Source organism: Cinclus cinclus, chromosome 3 (genome assembly GCF_963662255.1).
Source record: "Cinclus cinclus chromosome 3, bCinCin1.1, whole genome shotgun sequence".
NCBI lineage: Eukaryota > Metazoa > Chordata > Aves > Passeriformes > Cinclidae > Cinclus > Cinclus cinclus.
The window spans coordinates 58,910,533-58,935,614 of NC_085048.1; the positions used below are offsets into that span (position 1 = coordinate 58,910,533).

At 38.5% G+C, this 25,082-nt stretch overlaps 1 protein-coding gene across 1 annotated transcript in view; it reads right to left on the reverse strand.

Moving 5' to 3' along the window:
* The window catches only part of NOX3 (NADPH oxidase 3), a 39,091-nt gene extending 17,759 nt beyond the window's left edge, over nt 1-21,332 (reverse strand). The window contains exons 1-8 of the mRNA XM_062488873.1: nt 21,288-21,332; nt 20,502-20,597; nt 20,192-20,302; nt 18,335-18,419; nt 9,458-9,603; nt 6,190-6,371; nt 3,334-3,463; nt 51-143 (exon numbers count right to left, since the gene is read on the reverse strand). Coding sequence (XP_062344857.1) covers nt 51-143; nt 3,334-3,463; nt 6,190-6,371; nt 9,458-9,603; nt 18,335-18,419; nt 20,192-20,302; nt 20,502-20,597; nt 21,288-21,332 — 888 coding nt within the window. The remainder of the gene's footprint in view (nt 1-50; nt 144-3,333; nt 3,464-6,189; nt 6,372-9,457; nt 9,604-18,334; nt 18,420-20,191; nt 20,303-20,501; nt 20,598-21,287) is intronic.
* Between the last annotated feature and the right edge of the window lie 3,750 nt (nt 21,333-25,082).

Here is a 25,082-nt window from a genome sequence, read left to right on the forward strand (position 1 = left end):
GTTCATTGACATAATGGATTTTTTTGCAGATATGCAAGCTATGTACATACCTTAGTAATGATGACTTCCTGTCGAAATCTCCAAAACCTAACAATTCTTTCACAGATGTACAGCACCATAGGACTTAAAACCCACTTCCAAGCCTGTGGAAAATTCCATATTAAAAAGCAACGTTTATTTGAATGGCTACAAAAATACTTTGCTTTTCTGGTTTAAATCAGCAGATAGCCTAAAATTAAATAATTTTATTTTCTGTGATTTTTGGTTTGTCTTTCTCAAGAGAGTATTTGTGTTGCTGGTGTAGTTGTTCCGGCTTTCTTGTGGAATAGACATATGGGACTCCCTCACAAACACACTCCAAAAACAGTGCTAATATCTATCTGTACTCTGGCCAAGAAGGGTCCTTTAAAATATTTTCCTATTAAAAGGCAAGGGATGAATCTATTTAGACGTTGTTACATATAGATGTCATTGGACCTGAAGCTGTATAGGTGCATACAGTTATACAATATTACCCATAGCCTTACTTTTTTTCCCCCCATTTCAAAGTAGTCAGGTAGGAGTAGCTGTTATTGTCAGCTGTGAGTTTTCTGATGGTGCATGAGAAAACATTAAGTCCAAAATATTCAATTAGAGAAATGGGCTACATTTCTATTTAATCCGTTAATCCACGCTTTATCAATATATGTGGGTTTTTTTGTTTTTGTTTTAATTTTGTTTGTTTGTTTGTTTTATCTGAGATACTGAGTTGGTCATACTTTAAGTATAGCAGATGCAGTGCTTGTACTTGTTAATTGTACGTACTGATCACTGTAACAATCATAGATTTTGGCTATTCAAGTATACAGCTGATCATTTCACTAAGTTGCACTGAGAGCTAAGATAATTAGGTATAATTGAATCTTCATGATTTAAAAACAAATTCTTTGTTTTTTTTTTCCCCACAAGGGAGAGATACTGTTTTGTTTCCACTTTTGTTAATTGTACCTCTAGCAAACTGAATCATCAAACTCCACAATCATGTGGCTTTTAAAATCACCAAAGAATAACTTTACTTGCTGAAACATTGACTTTGCTCTGCAAGCTGGGTAACAGAGGTTATAAAGTATCTTTTATGAGAAGCTAGCCATAAAATTATGTGGCTTCCTTGGAAAGTGCTGCAAAGATGGAGTGGCAATTTCCCAAGGTTAAGTCTTGAAAATTAAAAAAAAAAAAAAAAGCAGCACAATTTAATAATGGGAAGAAACTAGCATAAGCCAGAAGATTCTCAGCTAAAGCAGAAACTCCACACATCCGTTGTCCCTAAATACTACAGGTGTCTCTGCTCAGTGGGTAATCTCATGTCTTGAATACATTTGCATATATCAAGGCACAATAATGATGAGATCTCTTTTTCCTCCCTTCTATTTGTGCTGCCTGTAAATAAAAACATGTGACAGGAATGATAAGGTTGCAGGCTACCCTGTGCGAGAGCTCAGCTGGGATTTTAAATGTGCCATCACTCCAGTGCAGCAGAGCATTCAGTCCAAAATATCTCTTGGCTGGGTTGGGACAATGGGGTATCCACCAGGAGAGATGGGCTCCTAAGCTACACAGCTCCTGGCTGGCTAATCAGGACATCAGTATTCTTGCCCAAGTAGTGTTTCCTCCTGTAATGAGAATGAACTGAGATGGGGCAATGGTGCTTCATGCAAGGCTGTGAGGACAAAAGTCCGGATGCCTTGGGTGCAAGAGAAGTGCTCCATCGTCCTCAGTAGGAGCCAGACTGGACTGCTTCCTACCTGCTGGAATATGGAGCAGGGGAGCAGGTGTGGCATGACTGAGAGAGGGGCTCTGTCTTGGTAGCCTCCCCCAGGAGCCGCGGCCAGCATGGTGTGCCCTGTGGTCACTTCACAGTGTCCTAGCTGTGCACAAGGCTGTCCCCTCCCTGCTCCAGGGCTGTCCCACCTCCACCAGCCCCTGCCACTCCTGCACCAACCTTGCGATGGATTTTTAGCCTCTAAGTGAATCTGTGCTGTTTGTCTGTGGTGTCTAGCAGGTATCACACCATAGCACATCACACATCCAGCAAGGCACTGTTCATATAGATGATCTATATGCCATATGGTATTATCACAATTCATTTAAAGTGATGTGACTTTACAAGTATGGCCCTGGGTAGGCAGGAAAGTGTGACAAAATAGGTTTAACACAGAGAAGTGGAAGTTCTTTCCAGTTAGTTTTATGATAATGAATGTCAAGACATGCTGTTGGAAGCAAGCTTGTGTCTGTATTCATGGTGCGTAGCCGTATATTGATTTTTATGGTGACATTGTAGCTGAAATTTTTAGAGAGGCATTCATTTTCTCATTAATATGCAGGTTGGATAGTGGCTAACAATAGTTTAGTTTAAGAAAAATCTATGTCAGCCATTAAAAGAGCTACCAGACACTGAATGCTAATTTTTCTCCTTTACTTTAGGATTTTCTGTAGTATGTTTTTTCTTTTTGGAAGAAGCAACAGAAACCTGCATATGAGCAACCTAAATCTTGAGCTGAAAATGTTAAATGATTTTGTTTGTATGCAAGACATCTGACATACTGTACAAGTCTGCTACTTAATTACCCCCTGTGGATTTGCAATCTTGTTCTAGCAAAATCACCCTTCCATGGGATATTTTTCCTGCCTTTTGCCTTTCCCTTTCATAATTGATTGTTTCAAATTCTCTCATTTTTACCTAACTTAAGACATCAAGACTGGACAGTATGAAGCGTGTGCCCCAAAGCAAGGACATTATTTTCTCTCCAATTTATTCTCCCTTGATATTTAAACTGTCCATAGTAAAGTACTATTAGTTAAAATAATAATATTAATTTACATCCCTAGCTTTACAGTTCTATTGTATTTTCTGTATCTCTACCCCCATAAGGTTTTCACTTGGAGGCTATCTTTGTGCTATGGGCACATCAAGGATACCGGTGATACTGAATTATTCAAAATAAATGTATACAGCAGATCAGAGTACAGTTTTCATATTCATATCCTTCAAAGAGAGTGTTAGTTAGGGTTATCTAACTAAAGGATCATCCAGAAGTAAAAATTGCTGTTAATTTTTGACACCAAAATTATATACAATGCTCTTCACCTGCACGTGTGTGTAGTGATTACAGAGGAGGTTGGGATCTCTATCTCAATGCACACGGAGAGGTCATGGAACAGGAATGTGAAACTACTCTCTAAACATGACCCTAAGTGCCAGTCACTGGTGTACACTCCAGCCCCCTGCTCCATAAGACATTTGGCCTCCCAAGAAAGGACACTGAGTTAAAAACAGAAGACAAACATCACTCTTACCACGGGTTTGTTGCCAGAAAACTGTGGCAAAGGACACTGAGTAACGTTCTCCCATTCCCAGTAGTGGTCTTTACAGTAAGTGACATTGTGAATCAGCAGACTCTGGGGTGTTTGACCTCGGACGAGCTGACTTAAAACAAAAATGTTCATCACTGATATGCTTCTTTCCAAGTTTTCTGTGTCTCTTTAGGTTTTGCAGTAGTAATCGAATGCCAGTTCTGAGATAAATGAAAGTTTGAGAGCTAGCCATTTCAAACCTGTTCTGCTCTCCTGTTCAAATTACCTTTCGTTAAGTTTTGCAGTGAATTTTTGACCAAAGGTGAGAAGTGTGCTATAGTATTGGTATCCATCAGTGCAGCTGAAAATGGAGAAAGCCCTTGCATAGAAAATGTGCATTTTACTGTATGTGGCAAAATTTGATTTCCAAGTTCTTTGGAGTAGGCTCTCTGACCTCCTCTGTATTTGAGCATCTGGTAGTGTTTAGTAAAGTGATAAAATTTAGTAGTGACAGATCTTCTTGTTCCTTTACTGCTTTCTAAATGTATTTTTTAAAGCTATGAATAAAGGTGTAGGAGTGTAATTAGATGCATACTCTCTAAACATACTAAATTCTGGCTTCCTTACTTCTGAGAATGTTAATGATGTGAATTTTTAAAAATATATCAATCCTGACTGTTCAGTTTAAATGGGTTTCACCAATGTTAATTATGGGCAGAGAAGGAAGATTTTTTTAGGGGAAAACCCTATTTGTTTCATATTGTTTCTGAATTGTCCCTTCCATACTTAGGTTGGCTAAGTTCAGACACAAAGAAAAGAAGTTAGTTTTGAGTGAGGTTTGTTCAGCCACCTGGGAAGGAGAAAGAAGTGGGAGGTGGATGAAACCTCGGGATTAGAGTCTTTCATTATCAGGGTAGTGGCAGGGATGTACTGGGGCAGGAGGAAGCTCAGTTGCAGTGCACTCCCAGCCTGGAGTGAGCAGATGTATTGAAGGGTATTGATAGTAGTTTTGGGGCAGTCTCTGGCTGAGTAGTGCTGGTCAGCTGGCAAGACAGAGGGAGCTTACAAAGTTGAAGGCTTTAAGGGGTTCATTATAGTTGTTTGAAGTTAGATTCAAAAAGTTTTACCAGAGAGGGAGGGGAGGAGGCATTTTAATCAGGCCGGGTTTATAGCATTTGCTTGCAGCTCTGCCTCTGTAAAATGGGACTAATTAACTGGGCCAACTTCAGGAACATTCCAAGCCAAACTGGATGAGGCAACTCTCAAACAACAAGGAAAGAGGAGGGAAAAGTAATACACCACAAACCATTGTACTGGCCTGTTCCCTGCCTCATGATGACACCACCCATGTACCTGCAGAGAGCAGGCACGTGCACACGCTGCTGTGGGCTCAGAAGTTCCACTCTGTCAAAGAATCCTGGTCTGTACGTACTTTAGTGGTGGGCAATAATATCTGAATATTTTATGAAATACACATAAAAAATGTATTAGAATCACAAGGACAAGCTGATAAGGTTTTTAGCAAGCTAGGTCTAGGGGGAGGTGTCCCTTCCCATGGCAGGGGGATTGGAACTAGATGGTCATTAATGTTTTTTCCATCACAAACCATTATGTGATTCTGCGAACACCAAATGACTGCCCTCGGATCTGAAAAGATTAACTACAGCTTGCATCCGTGTGCACACAAGCTAGCCAGCAGGAAAAGATCTATGGAGCAAAGCAATCTTTGTTGAGGGCCACTCACAGGACATGGTTGAGGGCTACCTATAGCTTAGGGCTAAGTCTGGCTTGGTCCTGTGAATGGATCATCTGTTAGCTCTTGGAACACAGCAATGTGTTCCTGTCAGTGTATTTCCACCCCAAACACTGGGCTATGAAGCCCAGGGATTGTACCATGGTATAAGCCAAGGCCATGGGTTGAGGAAGACCATGAGATTTACCTTAAAACTGCACTCCCTAAATTAAAATGTGAATGTAGACTAACATGAATGCTATCATACAGAAATGAGAAAAGGAAGTGGAGGAAAGAACACAAAGGAGAAGCAGATGATGCCAATGGAGCTGGAAACAGAAGATGGAAATGTTTCCAGCTCTAAGAACCTACCTGCTCTCACTCTGCACTGACAGAGGATTTATCAGTCCCTGATAAATATCTGCTGTCCCTCACTGTAAGAACCTGAGTCCTCCACTAAGAGGACCAACCTTTCTTTTGTGCTGAGGAGCAGGGAGACAAACAGCAACCAAGCAGTCATCTCTATCCATAAAAGCCATCTGACTGGGCTAGTTATAAGCCTGAATTGTTTGTTGCTGTAGTCATTTAAACCTGGCTTGTAGCATAGTACCCAGCACTACTACTCAGTATGTCTGTATGCTGAGGAAATTTGGGGTTCTGGTCCTTGCAGAGGAAGGTCAAAATAACTTTACATTTATGGAGTTGGAGAAGAATGGGCACAGAGACACACATACCACAGGGTAGATGGCATGCTGAAAACTCCACAAGCTTCTACAAGGTCTCTTGCAAAATGCCTTACAAGAGCTATGAGTGTAAGGTCTATCCCTTACTAATTTGAACCCACAAAGTTTTGACTCCTGATCTGTAATGTCCTCAGTTCCCAAGCATGAAAGCTCATTCATTGATAAGGTACAGGTTGTAAGACGGTAGAGGAGTGACTGGATAAACTGAAGGATGCTTTCATTCCCCAGAAAAGTGAAGTATTTTAACTTCAGTATGTTTACATTTTGTACTCTCACCAAATACCCCAGCAGTTCGTTAGTAGAAAAGCACAGGATTGTAGATTTGGATGGTGTTTCATCTCAAACTGTGCACACATACCCCATGTAGTTTACACAAACACTTACCCCATACCATGGATTATTAAACCAGTGAAGAAAACCACAAAGAGGTGATGGGTGTACCAGAAAACCTCATAGCATGACCTTCTGATCAGCTCAGTGGATGAAGTCATGATCAGAATTAAAGCCACAGTTATCACAATTCCAGTTATTCCAGCTATTGTGGTTAATACTTGTCCTGTTGTGTTCTAGAATAAAAATACCTTATTAGTAGTAGTAGTAGTAGTAGTAGTAGTAGTAGTAGTAGTAGTAGCTATGGTTGTTATAACTGTTATTTTTATATTTTTTCGTTATTTTTTCTGTTGCTTTTATTATTGTTATTGTTGCTGCTATTGCACATAAAGCCAAAATCTTCAGCATAGGAACAAAACCAGAACAAGACATGGAGGCAAGGAAATCCTTCATTTTACTACAGAACAGCATTGAAAGACATCCCTCTGCTCCATTTCTACTTAGGCTTATTCCAAACAGATATTTAAATATTTGCTGCCACTTACTTGTTTTAGGAATTGAAAGGAAGAAAATAGTCTCATTTGTACTTTTATCAATTTTGCTTACTTACACACTTAATGAATGTGCGTCACAAATAAAGAAGAATTATTAGAGAAATGAGAAGTTGAAACCTAGAAGTCTAGTAAAGAAAACAGCACTAGAAACCAGCTTATTTATGTGAGGGTCATAAAGTGAGGTACTAAGACACCTGCAACTGTAAAGGTGTGGAACTCTTCTGTGCTTACTTCACTTCAAAGTTTGTGGGGCTGTAGCAGCCCTGAAATGTTACACAAAGATAGCATACTCTCATTTATCTAAAAAGATACCTTTTTTACCTGTTCCTTATATTTATCTGGAGATAAACGGCATAATGCTTGGGTTTATTTTTAAAAATACATATTTATATTAACATATGTATGCTTGTCAATGATTAAACATCAGTATGCTGGGCTGGAACATGCTCCTTCTTGTTCATGACTCACAGATGTCAGGACAAGTCTGGTAAATCTGCCTAAACCCACCAAAATAAACTGAAGTGAGAGTGAAGATATATTTTGAACACAACTGTCAGATGTTGATTGCAGTTATAAAGTGCAAATCGTGAAGAACAGCAGTAAAAATCTCACACACAAGATGAGAAGCAAGCTAAATATGCCATCAGAGTGTAAATGAAGTCCCCATTTGTGCTACAAAGCATGTACATCTGCTTTCCCAGTGCTGATGCACAGGAATGAAGGAGCTCAGCACGTCTTCTGGATCCTGATTTGATTCCATAGCTTAATATACTAGGAGGAAAAACCAACCCTTTATTGTATTTGTAAAGTGCACTCATTTGATATGGAAATCCTAGAGATGATAAAATTCCACAATGCCATTTTTATAGTCACTTTTCACAGTAAAATAATTCTTTCAAATGCTCACACTTGACAGCACACAGTACATTTTCAAATTGGTACCTGTGAAGAGTGTGTTCAGATCCTATTACATATTAACAGGATTGATCTAGGTGATATTTTGAACATTTCCACTACAGTGGCTAGTTTGGAGGTTGAGATGAAAAAAGGCAAAATGTCAAAGATGCTTAGTATATTGCTTCAATGGCAATGGGATGAAACTGAAAAGAAAGCCTGAATTGTTGATCTCAGAACTTTCTTCTCTGAATTTAGAAACAATCTTTTGTTTGCTTCCCTTCATAATTTATTAATTCTAGGTTTACCTACTGAGACACAAGTGAGTGATAAAAGAAATATAAATATTAGAGGTTAGAGTAAAATCTAGGCTGTAAATTGAAAGGTAATTGTGTAGTGTATGGCTGTGAGAAATCTGAGAAAGAATCTCAAAATATTCTAGCCTTCCCCCTCAAGGGTATTTATGGTCTTAATGCCAATTAGAGGCCCAGCTCACAATTACGTCACTATGGGAATGCTTAGTGGAGAAAAGAAATGCTTACGGAAAGGTGGTAAGTTCCTGTTCAGAGCTGGGAACTTTGTTCTGCTGCTGGGGAGCACCTCATGGGCATGCAATGAGAGTGGTCACTGGGTGTACTGAAAGACTGGGAAGCTGAGCCCTTGGCTTGCTTGTCCTGTTCTGATAAACCTGACTGTTTTCTCAACACTAACGTGACGACTTTTGAATTCATACCACAGACTACATCAATTTGCCTGATTTTCTTCAAATTTGAAATTGTTTACTTGCTTATTTTGAAAGATGAAAACCCCATGCTATCTAAACTGGAAAAGAACTAAGGAAATGCAGGACAAGCCTCACAGCTAAAAAGCACTGTTGAATCCTATCAGTGGTGTCCAGCCATCTTCTCGCTTGGTTTCTTGTTTCAATGGAGCACATCACAGTTCAAAAGAGCACCAGTCCTTGGTGTTCAGTCAGTCCTTATTTCGTGCTGACTGGGCATTTTCTAAAGAGCAGAACTATACGTAGGGGAGTCTCACAGGGGCCACTTCAACCCTGGAATATGTAACTGTGAAACAGGATACACAAGGAAACATAAAGCATAAATGTGATATGTGCTATAATGGAATACAGAAAAAAACACTAATTAACTTTTGCATGGTTTTCATACATCCTCTGCACACTCAGCTTTTCTTTATGTTATGAATATTATAAGGGAGAGCTTATAATGCTGTTGTGGGCTATCCAAGAAAGTGGACAGGAGGCAGAAACAAGCAGAACCATTTATGGGTTGAGGATCCTGTAGCTCTGCTAGGCTCTGAAGAGCACACAGCAACTCTAGCTTCCCCCTGTGCTTCTTGTGTGCAGCAACCCTCTGGGTGGTTTTGAAGGTGCTCTTCCCTGAGCAAGCACGCTCGACACGTAATGAGGCAGGATCAGCCAGATTGGGAAGGTGCTGCACCACTGAGGGGAGAGACAAATACCAAATGCTAAAGAAATATTGTGAAGTGCTATTGCTGTTCAGTTATTTTTCTTTCTGAAAAGAAGTTGTGTTTGTTCCATGTATTGGTAGTTTAGTTTTGAGGTTTTTTAAAATTCTTTGCAGGTTTATTTAATTGCCTACTCTTCACAACACTCCTTATCCTCCCCCCACCAGCTGTCTCCCGACAAACTAATTAAAATACTATAGACATTCCTTTGAGCTTAGTAACCTGAAAATTGCAGCTCTGAGTAAGTGTTTTCAGCTGAAATTGAGCTTAACCTTTGGCAGCACTTTCTCGCTCTGGTTAAAAGGCTTTGAAATACAGTTTTACCGACAAGAGACTCCACAGAGGAAAACTTTTTAGATGAGGAAACCTAAAAAGTGACATCTTACTGTTTCATAGGTCCTGATTGGGTTCAAGTAGCTTTCATTTGGGCTTTTGCCAAGACCAGAAAGTTTATTCCGTAAACCCCCAGCTTCTTTTGACTGGCTGGAATGATATCGCTCGATGTTGATGGAGTGGGCAACAATATGGATGGCTGCAGGAGAGAAAGTGGTGTGAAATTAGAGGCACACTCGTATGTGCCCACAGTGCCAGAAGGAACCTCATTATGCACACTGTGAACTATTTGAAAAACTCAGGCATAAATTGAGAGTTTTGCATGGATTAAGCTGACAATAAAAAGAGAATTTTATCAACTGCATGTCTAATATGAAGTGACTGCTTCACAGTGGAGAGGACAGGAACAGCTCCAGGGTCACCTCCCAGGTTTACAGTCAAGTGCCCTGCGATCTCCAATGTCGTCAAAGGAGGGCCTCTTGAGAGTTAATACAAAAGTGTATGCCTCTGACTATAAATTGTTCAAAAATAGGTAAACTCCTATTTTTAATTAATATACTAGGATATGCCATGGTTTACCCTTACTACACAGGAAACTGAGTTGACTGATTTAGGCATGGGCAAGTTTGCAACTTGCACTAGAGATGCTTTCAACATCTGTCCCCTGTTAAGAAGTAGCTGTAGCATTACTTTATGCAGATGGAGCCTGCATAAAGTAATACATACAGAAACTATGATTTAAAGGGAGAAAAGTAAACTGCAGTGTTAGATCTGATTTGTCCTGAGTATCATATATTGCCTCTACTTCTGGCCTGCTCCCAAAAGGCATATGAAATGGTCAGTTTAGAAATTACCTTAGATTGAAGCAAGAGCTCCCCTGTAATTATTTTCTTGGGTGAAAAGAGTATAATTTCAAGAGTGGAAAAGGAAGGACTTTGTTTTATTATTGGCTAATATAGATAAAGTTGTAATCAAGGTAGGTGCAGAGTTTCATTTTTCAATATGAGAGATTCTCAAATCCATTACGTGAAAGTTGTAATTAATGCAAGATATTAAATGCCAAAGGATGAAAAAATGACAATGAAAGATAATTATATGTTTACAGCACAGCTTTTTCTAGTTTTTCTAATTAGCTTCCTGTTATCATCTCTCCTTCAGTGGTTATCTGTTTTTGTCCCTGACCATTTAAAAAGCCTTTCTAAAAGGCAGTATTTGTAGTAAACCAAATATGATCTACTTCCCTTAACAATATTCTCAAAAGAATTCTCTCCTCTCCTCTCCTCTCCTCTCCTCTCCTCTCCTCTCCTCTCCTCTCCTCTCCTCTCCTCTCCTCTCCTCTCCTCTCCTCTCCTCTCCTCTCCTCTCCTCTCCTCTCCTCTCCTCTCCTCTCCTCTCCTCTCCTCTCCTCTCCTCTCCTCTCCTCTCCTCTCCTCTCCTCTCCTCTCCTCTCCTCTCCTCCCTGTTTTTTAATTGTGACTATGTGGATAAAAGTAATGTTACTATACTAGTCACTGTATCGTCATAGATGTAAACATGGGATTAAATGCATAAGTATTGTTGGTGTTTTATGTGCCTATTCACTTAGTGGACTCCCTCACTCTAGATGCTGGAGTCCAGCTCCTCTTCAGCACCTGGAGACCGCTGTGTGCATGGGAACATGAGTTAAAGTAGGATGCTGGCCATGGACATGATTATTATGGAAATTTCCCCCAGCAGTAGGTTATCCCATGTGTCCAAGCTGGAGAGAAGCTATTTTCACTCTGTACTCCTGAGGTGATCCTTCTAGGAGCAGTAGATGTGCTGTGGTTGGTTGATTGTCAAGATGCATTTCATTCAAAATATAATGTTAACGTAGGGACTCCTCCTGCCACTCCCTGACACCTGCTTCACCTCATTGCCTCATGCCAAGATATTCACTGAGAGATGAAAGACCTATTTTAAAATCCTTGTTACATTAAATTTAAAATAAGGCTTTAAACCAAATCACATGTCCTAGTTGCTGGGTTGACTGGTTATTCTCTTTTGAGCTGTCTCCTGATGAAGCCTTAATAAAAATAATCCAATATTTATTGACGTAGGCATCCCAAATGAATATCCTGAGCACCCGAACTGCAAAATCAACCTCCCATTTCTCCTGAATCTTTGGCCCAATGAATAATAAATTATTTATACAAACTGGAATAGCTTCAGCAGGATGGAGGCTGAATCCAAATGGGTATGAACTGCAGAGAGATAAAATGAGCCTGGAAATTAGAAGACATATTCAAGCCATCAGAGGAATGAGACTCTAAAATAACCTTTAGATAAACGGGATAATGGGATCAAGCAATCTAAGCAGCTTTCAGCTGAAGGTTGGTCATTTTATGAGATGGAGTGTATGATGTGACTGTGAGCACCAGAGAGTATGGGCTCAGTGGCCTGGCATGTCCTGCAGTGTTGTTATGGATTAGGTGCTGCATGTGAAACAACCTTGTATCAGGTGAGAGATGCGTCCTGGAACCTGTGCATGAGATCGTGCTCCCAGCACCCCAGCAATGCTGGGACACTGGAAGGAAGGTGACACTGGACCACAAGCAGCAGATGAGATGTGTGCACTTAGACTGTCAAAACCCAGGATCCTAAGAAGCTGTGAGCTGCGTGGTTTAGGTGGCAGCTGTGTGGGGGCTGTGGCAATCTGTTTCCCAGTGTACAACCGATGTAATAAGCAGTATATAAACACTGTTTATGTATTTAAGCATAACAGCACATTTAAGTCCTTAGCAGGAAGGAGGGAACTGTTCCTACAAGGGGCTTCTTTCAGAACAGATGTGTTGGCCTGGTAAGGATGTTATGTGATCCAGCTGGAAGGGAATCAAGTCACTGCTTGATGAGGAGCTGATTTCATTGACATCTGAAAGAGCTCACACACAGGACAAGAGTGTGGGGTAACAGATTGTTGTCTTTGGAAAGTTTGGAGTTACATGCTGCACATTGTCTGGTATGGGCTAAAGGAAAGAGGGAAGAAAACTTTCAAAGGAGGGAAAACCCTGGCAATGAGTCTATAAGTGGACTTCTACTAAGCAGTTTTATTTTGGTATCTACCAGTGATTACTGTAACTTGGGCCTGTTGCCCACTGTACCTACAGGATGCTCTTTATAACTCTGGTATAATGTCATAGTCCCCATAGCCTAGGAACCAAGAGAGTTTCACACAGTTAGGACCCGTAGTGCTGTTTTACCAGAGCTTGTCTGCAGTCTGTCAGCTGCTGGTTTTGGATTATCTTTGCTCATTTAGGATTGTGACATTGAGTAATTGTAAAAGTTTGAATCTGGCTTCGTAGCAAAAGGCACTTTCTCCCTTTTACCTTCAAAACAATAGATTTTTTTAAAGTGATACTGCAAACTATAGAACATTCACATGAGATGATGACATTTCTGTTTAGAAAGCTAAAGCATCTTGTAGTTTCCCCAAAGTGCAGGATTCCACATGATTTGCACAAGTTCTAGTTATGTCAACAGTGACAAGATATCTAATGCTATTTGGTTAATGCTGAGTGTTGAGAGTGAAATGAGGTGCTAGTTTTCTCCGAAGAGAGGCCCACATTTCCTAATAGAGTATTTCTAGTCTTGGATAGAAAAAAAACCAAAATGGGTTGAATGGATATAGTTTCTCAAGAAGGTCTTGAGACTTTAGTTGATGAGGAATACTCATCAACTTTATTGCAACTTTCCCCTGGAAGAAGAGATCCACTTCTGGCAACCTGGCCTAGTGAGATTTCTCTGCAGGCTATCAGAGGACACTGTCTCTTCCATCTGCACATTGTTCTGTTTCTCTGCGTTTCTGTCAGTGGAAACATCATCATACCTTCTTTTTTGGGATCTACCACACCTTGCTTTCTGGGTGACATTCTCTCCAGCTTTCATATAGAGGATATTACAAGTGTAGAAGACTTCCAGAATGAACAGGAGAGCTGCTGCAGTTGTTGTTGTTGTTTTAATTTTCTGCAAGCTATTCTGTGGTAGATGTTAATGTACAGAGCATAATGATACATTTAAAAATACTACATTTAAACTAGTGATGTACTAAATACCTTGGTTTACCTGAGTTTTCCATGATCTTATATATTGCCTGGAGTGTTATTAGATTAATACTTCTGATGGGTTTCTTTGTGCTGCTGGCAAAAAATGATGCAATCTAAAAATGAATTATAGCTGGATGGTAAGAGTAAAGCAAAAATCTAATTCCATTTTCAGTGTGGTTCATTTAATGTATAATAGTTGTAGCAGAAAAAAATTCTGGCACTGAACACATTTCCATTAACTAAAATATTTTACATTCCTAAAGTGCATTTTCTGAAGGTCTCTGCATCTGCAGTGTATAGAATTTACTAAGCAATTCCAAAATTAATATGCAGATTTCTGAAATCTGGGCTTACCACAGTGGGTAGTCTTTTCCTCTGCACCACTTACCTAAGTTAACCACAAGGGCGAAGTTGAAGGAACTACATCTCAAAATTTTTGGTTCAATTTTTTCCTCATTCTGCATGTCCAAACTCAACATATGGAATAAATCCCACAATCTTTTAAACAAAGTTCTTTTTTATAACTGTTCATGAAGACTGAAGGATTTTTGTTGTTTCTAATGACATCTGGAACCTCTGAAGCACTTAACATACATTCATTTGTATTTGACCCTGAGATGTTCTATCTAGTCCACCTCTGAGATCAAATGAAAGACTTTATTGTAAGGAGAGTGGGAGGAAAAGGGTTGCTATTAGATCATGGTGTTTACTGTACATATCCTTAAATACAAAGAGATGTAATTAAATTATCTTGAAAGTATGGTCAATTTAGCTACTCTTTTTCAGCCAATTGTGCCTTCAGTGAAGCATGCACAACTCTCGTTGAACTAAACAGACATTTCATGTGTTTATCTGAGGACAAGATTTCACTCTCTTTTTTTCTGCATGCCTGTACAGGATAATAATCAAATTGGAACTTGCTGCCAGTAGTTAAACATTTTGATTAACCAGCCTATCATGATAAAGTCAAAGGGTCAAATCCTGGCCCTTCCTGGACTTTGTCCACAGCAAAGAGAACAACTTTACAGGCAGATAATCCAGGCATGGAGAAATCTACCCTAGACCAAGGCTGGGGTTCTCTTTGCCACCCTGTCTTGTGCCATTCCTAGTTATTCAGAACCTCTAACTCAGCTTCATGATGTTTTTTGTGGACTAAAAAGGTGCAGGTTTTAAAAAAATTAAAATAGTGACCACACGTGTGCTAGCATTGTATTTTTTTTAAGAATGATTATAAAAATCAAAGAAGAACATGACTTGGACCATTTTTTTTAATCTTAGCTGGAAGGCTATAATCTTAATTTTAATATTGTTTCCTTCCTAGTACTTGCACTAAGTCTGGATTTAAACAATCTGACTGAAAAAAAAAAGACATATAATGGAAGTTTGATTTTCTGTAATTTCTGGAAGTACAACCCTGAGGTATCAGCTAAACCTCTTTTGAAGATAAGCATCTGCTTCTCTGAAAACTTAATCGCTTACACAAAAATGTGATTCAGGTCACCAAAGCCATTCACATAGTTTACAAAAAGGTGGTGGAAAATGGAAAGGTTTCCTGGTATTTTTAGCTATAGATTTTTCAGTGCTTGCCAGAATCCAGGCACACATGGCATCACCATCTTTCTGCACTTTGCATGTTTTTAAAGAAGAACACATTGCTGGAATTTTTAAGGAGCAGGAACCACCATTTCAAACAGCCTAACTTCAAACAACCTTGCTGTCCTTCCCCTATTTTCCCTTAATTGCTTAAACTTTATTCATATCATAATTCAAAAATTGATTAAGTGAAATATCTGTACGACCTTTCTGCAAATACTAAAACAATGCATTTTTTTTTAAGATAAGCCAAACATATCAAAGTAAAGAAAGAAAAATCCCCCCAACACTCTCCACTTCAGAATATGTATGAATGTGCTTTTTTGAGAAAAACAATACAGTAAGAAGTAGGTGTTGTAGAAAACATTTTTACTATCTCTTGTAGTGTCTTTAAGTTTCAGGCCACTGTATCTCAACTGAAAAGTGTCTTTTCCATTATAAAGCACAGAATTATTTGTACTGATCAAACTGAGAGTGCATGAAACTCTAATTTTATTCTAGCAGAGTTACGGGTCTATAAGGAAGATTTATTAGCAGCTGAATAACTCCCAGACAGCTCTTATCACAGACAGGCATGCAGAATGCAGGAAGCCAAACTAAGCAGAATTCCCTTTACTGAATTTTCAGTGATGCCCTTGATTATAGATAGCATTGTTTACTCTCTCTCTTTCCTCCAACTTCCCTCTTCCACTAGTCTCTAATTACATCCCTTTATGACCTGACCAATTAAAGCCTGCTCTTGAATTTGTATTAGAGCTGATGAAAAATTAAAGGTACAGATGTACTTTTTTCCAAGGCCAGGCACACCTCATCTAGCTGCCTGTTAGAAGCCAGACAATACTAATGTTGCACTGACTATTTTTAGCACACTGTTAAATAAATATGCTGGAATAACACCACCTGGCAAGCTAACATGAATACATGTTACTTTAATAATAAAGGCGTTTACAATTCTATATTGAGGCTAAGCTTACTGATCTGATCTTCAAATTGGTTTAGCTTCTTGCTACCACATTTAGTCTATTGATCATATGAGGGGAAACATCCATTTAACTAAGAATTGCTAAATGGCAATAGACTAATAGGACTTGACCATGTTTTTGTGTAATAAAAGGCAATACAGGTAGTACTAGGGTAAATAATGTGTCAGTTGAGAGGAAAATGGCATCTATTTACACATCATTTTAACACTTAGATTTTATTAAAATGGATTCAGTGTACTTGTGGGTACCACTTTGAAGTGTTGACTTTTCTGTCATGATGTGTTCTGTAGATTTTATTTTTCTATGAACTTAAAATTGAATTCTTTTATTTGTGAAAATACCTTACACAAGTCTGACTATACAGTGATGCAGTGCCAAATATGATAAATGCTTCTTACTTGATTGTTAAGGAAGCAGGAATTCATAGGCTGTCATGCTTTTTATATCAGACTTCCCTGTGCTGTGTTTTCTTTGTCAAATATCTCATCAAATATTATTTCCATTTTATATTTTAGAAAAAAAATCAACCAACCTAAATAACAACCCCAAAAATAATCCCTTGATTTCTCCCTAGAGAGTGATTTAAATGAGAATTGTATGATCTGCTTTCTGATTTTATAATTATATGATTATATGCTTTCTGTCATTTCACATTGGCTTCTGTGCCTTTTCCTTGAAATTAGTGAAACCATTAAAGTAATCACTTTTCTGATAGATTTGCACTTCCCTAACTGTCCACATTAATGCACTAGAAAATATTTTAATATTACTACAAAAACTGAAAACATAAAAGGTTTGACTATGCAGTTTTGTTTTCTTTTTGGAACATGACGTATTATACACCAATTAAAGTTGATTAATTCCTGGGTTGATTTATTAATTAAAGAAGCAATGTTGCCCTCTATAGGAATCTGTTTTGTGGCGAAACTGAGCTCTGGATGAGCGAGTGGACATGACAGATAACTAATTCATCATAATACACTGTAGGATGAATGCTTGCATCCTGTAGCCTTCCCCTCAGAATTCTTTAGCATGACATACAGAAGACAAACTTTAGCTATTGGTTCCTGTTGGCAATCCTGACTTCATATTCTTGTCTCACTGCATGAGGACATTAACAGCCTATACATGCAAAAGCAGCTCCCTCACGCAGACTGAAAAAGATATTGGGACCAGAATCCACCCTGACAGCCTGGGGGTAGAACAGCTACTCTGCAATGTCTCATGCTTGCAAATAGCCCTGATTAATTCTTCTATCTCTTTCCCATTTTCTAAGAGATCTATCTATCTATCTATCTATCTATCTATCTATCTATCCATCCATCCATCCATCCATCCATCCATCCATCATCTATCTATCTATCTATCTATCTATCTATCTATCTATCTATCTATCTATCTATCCATCCATCCATCCATCCATCCATCCATCCATCCATCTATCTATCTATCTATCTATCTATCTATCTATCTATCTATCTATCTATCTCAGATACCTCTCCATCTCTGTGTGCTCATGTCCTTCACACTGGGTTTTGTTCATTCCTCTCTGTACATCCCTTTTCCTCAAGCTATCTCCTTTTCCCATCATGTCCTCTGAATTCCTACAAACTTCAGTTTTCTCCAGGTCCTTTTACTACTTAGAAAACAGGCAGGTGCCTTGTCTTTTTCCCAGCCAGGTGAAAAAAAACCTCAGTAAGTCACTAGGACCAAGAGAATAGATAAATTTTGATCTCAAGTTGCTGTTTTCCCTCAAGAGGGCCATAAGTTTCCTGGATCAGTCATCTACTGAAAATAAATATCTAGAAATCCATTGTTTTTGAGACACCTGCCTCTCCCAAATTCAGATTAAATTTATTACCATGTTGAAAAATTAGTGAAGATGTATCGGTGGGCAGATGTATGGTGTGACTCATAAGCATAATTTCCTTACAGAATCAGACAGTAATGGTATGTCATCTCACCAAACATCTACCCTCAGGGTTTCAAATTAAAGTTATTTACACTAAATTTTAAGGGCGCACAAATTGGTCAGATGAACTACGTGGAAACAGGTGTTTACTATTAAGATTGAAATTTTATTTCCTTAACAGTCAAACTCTTCTCAAGCAAAAAACATTACAAATGGTTAATCAAATAGGACTCCTACACACATTTGAAGCTGCAGTTAACAAATAATTGCACTAAAATATCACATCTCAGAGCTGATGGGGATTACAGCATTAGGCAGAATCTGTGAAATTCACAACAGTTCAAAGGAAAAGAAGAAAAAAATAAAACCAAAAGAGCTTACTTGCATTTAACGCTATTCCATAGGCAACCATCTTGTGAAATGTGATGTTTTTGTCAAGCTGTCTCCTCAGTGCTCCTCCACAGTACTTGGTGAAAAAGCAGAACTTGTTTTATATCATTTCTATTGGTGTTTACAGCTCACATTTTGGAGAGGAGAAGAGTTCAGTACATTTGAAAATGGAATACTGAAGGAATTCAGTGGAAGTTTTGGGTTAGTTTTAGGACTCAAGTACCGTTCCTGAGTGGCACTCTAGGGTTTCTGAAGATATTCATCCTATATAGGGGCTGAAAAAAGGGTTTCATAAAGCTGTGCTACACTTGGCTGCGATTCGTGAGTGGTTTATCTGAGCTGACATTAACTCTTTTGCTGGTGTAAGGACGCCAGGCTGGGCCACCACTGCTTTGTGAGCTTAGCACAGCGGAGCTGAAGAGCTGGCAAAGCCAGCATGCAGTGAAAACATTTTCTCTGCTTTCAGGAAATGCACACCCCAGGAGAGTGAGGCTGTCTAGACCTCAGGTGGCTGCGTTCTGATGTGTTACTGAGCCATGCTGCCATTGTTGGAAGGGCTCAGCAGCGGTGTGCTCACGGCCAGCTGGGTGCCCCTGCGTAGAGCCAGCCTGGGGCCAGGGGCTGGCTGCACCCAGCCAAAACTAACATGCTCTGCTGGAGCCCAGGCAGCACTCATGACACAATTCAGTCTCTGAGTGTTGGTGTCTGGATTGCTCACATGACATGGCATGCATCCATGTTGTTTCCCAGCTAATAAGTCTTCCAAAAATCTGGAGAACCACAGGGTGCGATGTCAATACACAACACCTCCTTGGAGAGGGACTGGATCCAGCCTGGTGCTGGCCATGCTGGAGCACTCAAATTGCTTTGTACCATGCTCCTCAAGAGCAGAATATTGCCCAGAAGAGCAGAATTACTATCTGTGAGAAGAGTTTCAGTCCTCTGAGTTCTTACTCAGCATCTAAATGGGCATGTATACATTCTGTGTGAATTCACAAACTGATTCAGAAGACCAGGACACATTTTCTTTTATTTTTTTTTCTTTTTTGTAAAAGTACAACTTCTGAACTCAAATAATTATGTAAGTGTTGACTCCCAGCCTAAAGATTGCTTAACATCTAAATCTAGAAATCACAGAAACAAGAAATGGCAGATCTGAAATAAGAATCAGTTTACTATAAAAGAACTATATATTACCATTTCTAAATTCCTATTCCTGGAGTCATGAAGTGATCAGTGATTTTTTTTTTTTACCCAAACATGTGGCATTGGGATGGCTCTGAGTATAATAATTCAGTGCAAGTTGAAGTTACAGCTAACAGACCTAAAGCCTTAAGTACTTCCTATACGCGATTCCAAGGTTAATGTGAATGCCTTTGTTACAAAAATGCATTTACCACAAATGAAGACCTGAATGTTCTCAGACAGAAGTGCTTAAACGTGTTCATTATTATCCTTAGAACATTTTTATCTATCTGAACATTTTATTTCTCCAATTTTCACTTTGCAGCTACAGAGAATACACATGATGGAAAAGAATTTTCTCCATTTGGCCAAGTGGCATTATTATGTCCCTTTTTTGTAGCTTCTCACTTTTCTCTTCATGACACCATGCTATGCAGCAGCTGCCAAAATCAGTGTTGCATTTAGAGCACTGTGTTAAACAAGTCATTTGTTTCTCTTCAGTCATGAATACTGACAATTTAAATGGTAATAACTAGGCAATAGTGTACAGACTTCTCTATCAAAAATTAAAATTCCTTGGAAAATGTTTGATATGGACAATACTGCTGAACTACAGAAATAAAAAAGAGAGGATAATATGGCTAGTTGAGAAATGGTACTTACAATACTTGCTCCTCTTAAGAATGAAATAAGGTTTCTACAGACTGGTAACAGGATTAGCATGCAGTTAAAATTAAGGCACGTTGCAGAAGCTCTTGCCCAAGCCAGGGTTGACTGTACATATAACAGCATAAAGAAATTAAATTACAAGCTTGGTATAGGAAGAGCAAAAGAAAGAAAATGCTATATTAATATACTATTCTTCTATGGGAAAATTACAGTTGAAGCATCAAAATTTATATGAAGGATGTAAATAAAATCAGACTACAAATACACTCTTCTTAAGCCCTTTAACAATCAAACTCATACTTACTCCCAGCATAATCCGTGTATAAATGTAAGCATTGTCATCTTCATACGAGTGGAAGGTATCAATGAACAAATAGAAGTTCAGTCCTAGCCACACCAACTGCAAAGCAGAAAGGCTACGGATTAGTGACATTTACAGTATTTTTAAATGCATGTAAAACTGGTTATGGTTACAATTTTAAGAGAATCTGAGAGATGTTTCAAAATCAGTGTGTGATGCAGTTCTTGATCACAGACGACAGAAGTCAAAGTTGGAAAATTGTCCAATTCCTCAAAATTGTAATGAGGTTATATTTAAGCAAATTCAGTGTTACAGTCCTACCCCCAGATCCCCAGTAAAGAACATAAATGATGTTTACTGTGTCATGGTAAGCTTGCTTTTAACCACAGGCCTTAACCTGGTCTCTGAAAAGGAAATAAGTGCTAACATTAAAAAAAATCACAGAAATTAAGGGAAATAAGAGCTAAGGAAATTCCATTCTCTGCTCCCCATACACAGTTCACCAAACTGTCTGAAAATAAATCAGAATATAATTTCAATTAAAATTACAAACCCCTGCTCCCTTTATCTAAGAACTGAAGTACATTGACTTAAAAATAATTAAAAATAAAACACCAAGACTTTAAATTGTTTTTAAGACTAGTTATAAAAAGGCTGCTGAATATTTTATAGCAAGTTTTACATTAAGCTTGGGAGTATTACTGTAAGCAAACCATAAAATGTCTTTTAAACAAGCTTAAAATATTTATGCATATCCAATTAGATTTTTTTAATGCTAAAAATACTCACTAATAACAGCACTGAGAGTTTTTCATTCAAAATCCAGCATCCCATCCTGAGTGTCTCTCTCTATGCTAGCAGCAGCTGACTCTTGCCTTTCAATGTAACCTGAGTTGTCTTTCCATTCCTTGGGCTTTTCTACCAACTCCTTTTGTGTTTAGTTTTTAATAAGCACCTACTGGGTGCATGAGTTCTCTCTAGGAATTTTCTAATTAAGGACTGCCTGACAAGAACAGATCACCTGAGTGCCATGTCTCATGATCTGTATAAATAAAATGCTGGTCATTGTCCAGTCCTTTTTCTCTCCAGAGTTATTTCTCAGCAAATGAGAGATGCTGTCATTAAATTGTCCTCTTGTACTAGCATGTATTTAGGTGGGGTTTTTTTGCTTTGTTTTTGTCTTTTGATCAGGATGCAGTATTTCTTCATGATTTGTCTTTTAATTCAGTAGCAATCAGCAGCATCCCTGATGTGTGTAGTAAATGGAAGCATGTCCTGGTGAGGGCACTGCATTTATCCTTGGTTCCCCTTGCCAGAAGCTGTGCAAATTCTGCCTGTAGTAATCTCGTTCTTTCTTTAGTAAAACCATTTCCTTAAGGCTTTCCTGACTTGCCTGTGAAGGAGATCTTTCTGTGACAAAATAACTGAAAATTTCTGAAAGTTGAAATGCTATCAAGCTCAGCTAGTTTTAAAACCAGTGCTAATGGCTGTTGATAGGAGTTTGCAGAACCGTGAGAATGTTGTTACAAATACTTTGAATGAAAACATTTACAAGGGATTTGCTTTGAGCTTTATTTTTCTTGGATGGCAAAATTCTGTATTATTCAACAAACTTAATGACAAGCCATGTGCAGTAATTGGCCACTGTCCATTATGTAACTTGATATAGGCTTCCCCACAACCACCCCCTTTATAGTAGCTTTGGTAGTTCAGGGGCCAACAAGATAGTGAATCTTGCTGCATTTTTCATAGGTCAAAAGATGAGGAAATAAGGGAGAAGGGGAAAGAATGTGCAGATGGTAAGGAGAAATACTAGTAAGGTCAGATGCCAATTTTAACTACTTAAAAAAAAAAAGAAAAAATAAAAAAAGAGGGAGAGAAATTCCACTATCTGGATTAGCTGTACTTCAAAGGGAAATGCAGCACTGCGATGTTCAGCTTTGAAGTTCAGCCGATCCAGACAGCAATTTTCTAAACTGAGTTAAAACTGGCATCTGAAATAGATTTTTTTTCAGAGTACAGCAGATTCATATGCTGGTTTAGGCTCCAAAATTTGTCTGGATCAGCAGCTGTACTTCAAAGCAGCACATCTCAGTACAGCATTTGACTTTGAAGTGCATGTGGTCCAGATGCCAGTCCTCTTAAAGGAGCCAATGAATCAAATGCACTTTAACTTTTGTCTGTTGAAACAGCTATGCTTTTTATCATATATAATGGTAGTGTGTGTGGTCTTGAGTATGGCATCTATCAGTAAAAACATAAAGTTAACAGAAAAGCTCTTTATTGCTTCATTTTGTACAAAGGAACTGGTCAACATCATTTTATTATACTGATTTGCAGTGGTCTCAGCCAATTTCTAGCACAAACTATTCAGACAAGACTCAGGAAAGCACATTTTATTGATTAAAGATGTAATGGTATTCCATTTTGTTATTGTTTTATCATTATCATGAGCTACAACTGTCCTAAAAAAGACATAGATAAAGGATTAAAAGGGACTCATTCCTGCAGTTGTGTAGAAAGCAGTGCTGGACATGCTGAGTTCCCACGCAAGGGACGAGCAACTCCATCATTAACTTAAAAGGTCAGTTTTTGCATGGAAAGAGGTTTATGAGGTGCTGAATCCTTCCATGTAAGTATCTCAGCATTAATGTCAATGTTTGTACCAATTACTGCTACAGACCTCAATCACAGTTAGTTCTATTCTATTTGACAGCAACCTCTATCTGAAGTTGTTAGTAATTTTTTCAAAGTACTTTGAACAGTGCTTACCCTTTGCAAGACTAATTATTAGCATGAGACTACATACACATACCTATACATTTAATTTTGCTAGGCTATCCTATTTTTAATATTAGACATGCCTGCCTTGTTTCTCAAAGGCAAAATCATTTCAGTTGGTTCTGAACTCTGCCCTAGCCCTTTCACAGTTTTCCTGTGTTCTTGACTTTATGCCTGTTAGTAACCAGGATTAACTATATAAGCTTCACTATACTACTTACAGAGATGGCTATAGGTGAACAAGTGATCCTGAGAGTCAGAGTGCTGTAAGTTTGCCGACCAGCTGAAACCATTTAATTGCTGATTGTATCAGAGGATATGCTTTGTGTTAGACTGTACAAAGTGGTGGCACTGCTGTGTTCTATAATTTTTACATTACCTTGGTATAATATTTCCCAGAAATGTTCAAAAAGTGGAAGGCAGATTTGTTTCTGATGGATGAAGAAGACGAGCAGTACATTGGATAAACCATATTTTGGGTTTTGTTTGTTTGATTTTCCTTTTGAAGACAACTTTGAGGGAACAGAGGCCAAGTTTCATCTTTGGTTATTCTGTAGTGCTATGATTTTAGCTTTACAAAAGAACAGTGAATTTCCATAAACAGTGGCTGAGTGACTAGCAGCATTAAAAAACAGCTATATAATTTTTAGAGATTTTCTCATAGTGGGGCTTTATTTTTTATATTTAACTGCCTCATTAATGTTAATGGATTTTTTTTTTTCTTTTATGAACTGCACTCACATTATGGATGGGGGAACTGTTTTGCAGTTTAGGAACATTCATAAAATCCCCAAAGCTCTAAAAGACTAATGTAATTCCAGCCTTGTCAGTGCCAAAAATTCAAAAATTATCAGATTGTTCTAAAATTTATGAAAGTAAAAAATAGAGAGCATGCAGTTTGGGGGACAGTATTGAGACATCAAGGGCATTTGGCTTCCCATTTACAGTTTTTGTCAGTAACAGTGTGTTTATTTTTTAATAAAATATTAAAAATCTTGGCCCTAAACATGTGCTTGAGCAACAACAAAAAAATGCAGTTACCAAAACACTTGTGATGCTGCTGGCAGAATTAGCAAGGGTATAGCAAGTATTGACTATATCCACAAACTCAGTCATTTGTCACAAGGCACAAAATTGAGAGAAAAACTTCTGTTTCTATCCAGAAAACAGAACAAAGTTTCATAAACCCATTAAAAAGAAGAAGAAGAAGTAAAGAGTTCTGATTGTAGATCCAACTCCTCTCGAACTCCATAAGCCAGTGCAATAAAACAGTTTCTGTCCCTCTGTTAGCAGACCTGATACTGGTATTAGGGATCTCAACTGATGGGCAGTGCCAGGATCTGGAATCACAGTGTATGCCAGGGATGCCTGCAGAGTCAAGAGCAGGAGTCAATAGAATGGCAAAATGCAAAGGGTCTGGGATAAAAATAATTTTGGAGGCTAAAAGGGAGTTTGTCACTGACCAGTGTGGGAACAACTATTGTCTCAGACTAAAACAGGGCTCAGCACCCTGTTTGCAGACTCTGGCTCTTTCCTCAAGCCAATAGAAAGGTTTATCAATGAGAAACCTAACAGCTCTGTCTTGGGAATAACCAACTCCCAGCCAAAAAATATAATATTTGAATTCAGATATTTTCTCTCTCAAGGGAGTCTTTTATTGCCATACTCACACTGTAATCAAAATATATTCAGGAGCAATTTGAGATGTTCAAAAGCTATTTGTTTCAGTAAGTGCCAAAATCTCCCAGCTCTTGACTGTGCATCTCCAGAAATTAAGTATCATACATTCCTAATTACATGTGC